The sequence below is a fragment of the Pyrus communis genome, chromosome 15 (genome assembly GCF_041283825.1).
Source record: "Pyrus communis isolate YQ-2024b chromosome 15, ASM4128382v1, whole genome shotgun sequence".
Taxonomy (NCBI): Eukaryota; Viridiplantae; Streptophyta; class Magnoliopsida; order Rosales; family Rosaceae; genus Pyrus; species Pyrus communis.
In genome coordinates, this window is record NC_142579.1 from 6,819,469 (window position 1) to 6,823,518 (window position 4,050).

The 4,050-nt window shown below is 35.3% G+C and overlaps 1 protein-coding gene across 1 annotated transcript; it reads right to left on the reverse strand.

Annotated features, from left to right (window-relative positions):
• Positions 1-1,499: 1,499 nt before the first annotated feature.
• LOC137719625 (transcription factor MYB93-like) lies at positions 1,500-3,234 on the reverse strand. Its single transcript, XM_068458670.2, has 3 exons — positions 3,053-3,234; positions 2,678-2,807; positions 1,500-2,566 (listed from the first exon to the last, which is right to left on the reverse strand). The coding sequence occupies exons 1-3, from the start codon at positions 3,183-3,185 to the stop codon at positions 1,765-1,767; spliced, it is 1,065 nt and encodes a 354-aa protein (XP_068314771.2). The 5' UTR covers positions 3,186-3,234; the 3' UTR covers positions 1,500-1,764.
• Between the last annotated feature and the right edge of the window lie 816 nt (positions 3,235-4,050).

Here is a 4,050-nt window from a genome sequence, read left to right on the forward strand (position 1 = left end):
TTTTATGCAACGACATGCCATTGTGGTGTCTGAAGTCAATGATATATTGCTACGGAGGAAGAGCGACTTCAATGAACAGGTTCACTATCTTTGACCACTAATACAAGGTCATGTGTGAGGCTCTCTCCACATGGCCTTGTACTAGTGCCTTAGGATGCCACAAAGGCGGTTATGAGAAGTTAAAACGCATGTCAATGTGTGATTTAGCCTCGATTGCCTTAAGGGCAAAACTTCAAATTTATCAAATGTCTGATTGACTTAAGCCTAAAACGGTAGATTTATCAAATATCTAACCATGCAAGGTAAATTTGACACAAATCTATAGAAAGATGGCAGATTCATGAATCATGAAAGATCTAGCCTCACAAGGTAGATCCAGAAAATGACCAAACTCGGTAGAAGATAAAACCAAAGTCAAGAAACCTAGCACAAGATGGCTAAGGAGCAAACACTCTTCACATGAATACTAAGGAAGAGGAGGAGGAGGAGTAGTGGAGGGAACCAAGGGACAACCCGGCCCCTTCAAGGACTTCAGTATTCAGTGTGTCTGCTAATTGGCTTATAGAGATAGTTTAGCGTGAAGTTTCTAGAATGCCTCTTGTTGATAAAGTAAAATAAAAGTAGACCTTGTTAGCTGGTTATTGTCTTAAGAAAGTGAGAAGTGCACAACTTTGCAAACATACTTTGCGACATCTTCATGATCATGGGTTGCCATGTTTTCTTGAGTAATGATAAGATTGTATGATATGATAGTTGATGTGTTGATAAGTTAAAAAGAAAAGTGAATTACACTTAATTTGTACTCCTTTTTGGGGAGCAGCGGCTTAGAGCATTGATCTATGTTTAATTTTGAATAATAAAATAGCCTTATGTTCAAAAAATCATAACGTAATGTGGTAATTAGAGCTTACGTTGTTTGGCTCCTTACTTGTAAGAAGTTGTTTTTACATGTAAATTACAGTTTGATACGGTATATATTATTAACTTATAAAAATGCAACAAAAAAATATTACAAACACGTCAAACTGTGATTTGACTTTAGGTAGAAATGATTTCTTACATATGAAATGCATAGTATTCTCGTTCTAGAAGTTGAGAAGTTAGCACCGTACTAGGTGTAAAGGTCCTTGTCTTCTAAAAAGTGGAGCAACTATAAATTTTTTAATCCTTACAGTAGTGCCACCAATGTAGTGTCTATCTAAGTTGAAAACAGTTTTTATAAAGGAAAACACTAGAGAGAACATATTTTAAAAACAACATGATATGGAAGTTGAAGGTTGAATTTTATTTTTAATATAACAAAGGAAACTAATTATCAAACGTCGTATCATGTGGTCTATAAAACATGATCTGAAAAGATAGCATCTCTAGCATCACTCTTTTATAAAATAACAATATAACTTGAGAATTAGACAGAACAATGTATGACTTTAGTAAATTTAAAAGACGAGAACGGAAGCAAAATATAATTGATCTTAAAAACAGTAGAGGGAGGAGGGTAAATTTAAATACTCATGCCATAACAATAATGTACATACATACATACATATATATATATGTATATATATAATGCGTAAACTTATACAAGCTAGTTTGTACATGTACAAGTAATCATAGATATGCATGACATCACACGTATCTGTAGTAGGTATATATACGCTTGCAAATGCATGTAGGAAGAGGCAATAATTAACGAGTCAACGACAAAAACTGCACCCGCTGAATCTTTCTCAATCTGTAAAAATAATCGTTAAGTAAGAATTCTCAACCATAATTGGCGTCCTCAAGAAAAAGGTCAGGCCAGTAGGATGAAGAATCACTACTTCTTCCTCCATAGCTAGACCTGCTGCAGCACGCATCTCCAGGAACATTGCTGGTTGGAGGATTAGAAGGAGCGGTAGGAGATAGAAGATTATTAAACCATGGAGATTCATCGGATGGGTTATTTTCTTGACTACGGACCACTGTAAAGTTGGAGCCCTGGCCCATTTCATGATCACTGTTATTCAAAGATGGTAGAGAACTGAAAGGGACTTGTGGGTGTGCTAGGTCATGAGGCAGTAGGGTTTGATGATGGTGGAGTAGTTGAGAAGAATTACCACCATATCCATGAGAAAATGAGCTTGGATTTTCCAGTTGTAGTGAATTAAAATTCGGGTTTTCTTTGATAGGAGGAATATTAATCGAGTTTAACAAATTAAAAGCCTGATCATCCATTTCCATCTCTGTGCTTCTGTTCTGGGTATAACTGTCATTGTTGCTTGTATAAGCTACGGATTGGAGTAAATGCTGGATGTATTGAAGCTTGGCCAATTGACCGGCTTGATCTGCGTGTAATGTTGCGGCATGTTGATTAATGTGTTCCAATGGCTGATATTGCTGCATGAGATCCTGCAGGTTAGCTAGGGCTAAAAGCTGAGACAAGTTGGAAAATAGGTCAGTTCTTGGCTGATGGGTCATTGGATCAAAACCCATCTGGATCAGCTTTTTCTTCAAATGTGTGTTCCAGAAGTTCTTGATTTCATTGTCCGTTCGGCCGTCTAAGTGTGTTGCAATTGTTGACCATCTTGTAATTAAGCAAAAATATATAAGAGTAATCTTTGATATTATGCAAACATATATGTATGAAGGAAGGGTTGAAAACTTTTATGTGTTTGATCATGGAATAAAGCATTACTTGTTTCCAAGGATAGAATGGAGATGTAGAATTGTTTGCTCCTCTTCTTCAGAAAATTTGCCTCTTTTGATATCGGGTCTTAAGTAGTTTGTCCATCTTAGCCTGCAACTCTTCCCACATCTATTGAGACCTAAAAAATAGAAAATGATAGCAATTTAAGTGGTAAAACCAACAAATTTATCTTATCAGGATATCAGGGAGGAGATCTTGAATTCAAATCTCAATAACGTGGAGAGTGACAACCCATGTTTTGGGGGTAGTCAACTAGGCATGTTAGCTTAAGATTTTGAGTATCGATAGTCGATCGTAACTCGATTGTAAACTAACAATTTAATCAACAAAGAGAGGCTAATTAATCATATATTGTATGCAAACCTGCAAGCTTTGGAAGAGCTCTCCAACTTCCATGTCCATGTTGTTCAATGTATTGCACAAGCTTTTGATCCTCTTCAGGAGTCCAGGGTCCTTTCTTGAGACCACTTTCATCACAACAGGGAGATCTTCCCATTGTGTTTAATTAATTTCTAAATTTGATCTTTGCTTAATTAAATTGGCCTGCTTTTTCCTCATATATTGGGGCTGCCTATTTATACACAAACTAATTAGAAGATGTGCTGCTCTAATTTCAGAGAAATAGTTTTTTAATCCGAAGCTGATGAAGAGTGAAACTTTCCAATCTCAACGTCAACGTTGCAGGTCATTGCTTTGTCAAAGAACTCGACCCATGCACGCAACACATGTAGAGGTTCTTTCGTATGTCATTGTTTGCATGGCTTCGCAAAACGACTTAAGCTTATAATAAAATCTTAAAATTTGAATTTTATATGACTCCTTATTCCTTAACATTGGGAATCTACGGTCACTACTATGGTAGAAAGTATATATACTTACATTAGGCTACAAGCCAAAATGCACAAGTACTTTGAAGTAATACTTTGTAAGCATACTATGTAAAATTTATATGATTTATCTCTTGTCAGACTTGTGACAGAATTTTTATTGGTATATTATCAATCTACAGCTATATTATTATATTTATTTGAATGTGTACGTAGTTTACATTTGCAATGTAACAACATAAGCACATATTTGGCACGAAACTCTTTTTTTTTTATTTCAATTATATGTTTATATGTGCATGTAGATTGAGGTATTTTAACGTAATTTACAACGAATGAGAAGATCCAAGACGTTAAAAATATAATTTGAAGTTTCTTAGGTACCTTTTCGAACTATGTGTTCTACTCTCGCCACTTTAGTTGATGTTTTTTTTTTTTTGTTCGATTTATCCAATTCAAATTGTGAATGACTATCACATCTGAATTCATGAGCTCAAAAACCAGTTGTCTAGAAGTAGAAAAGGAAGACCAAAT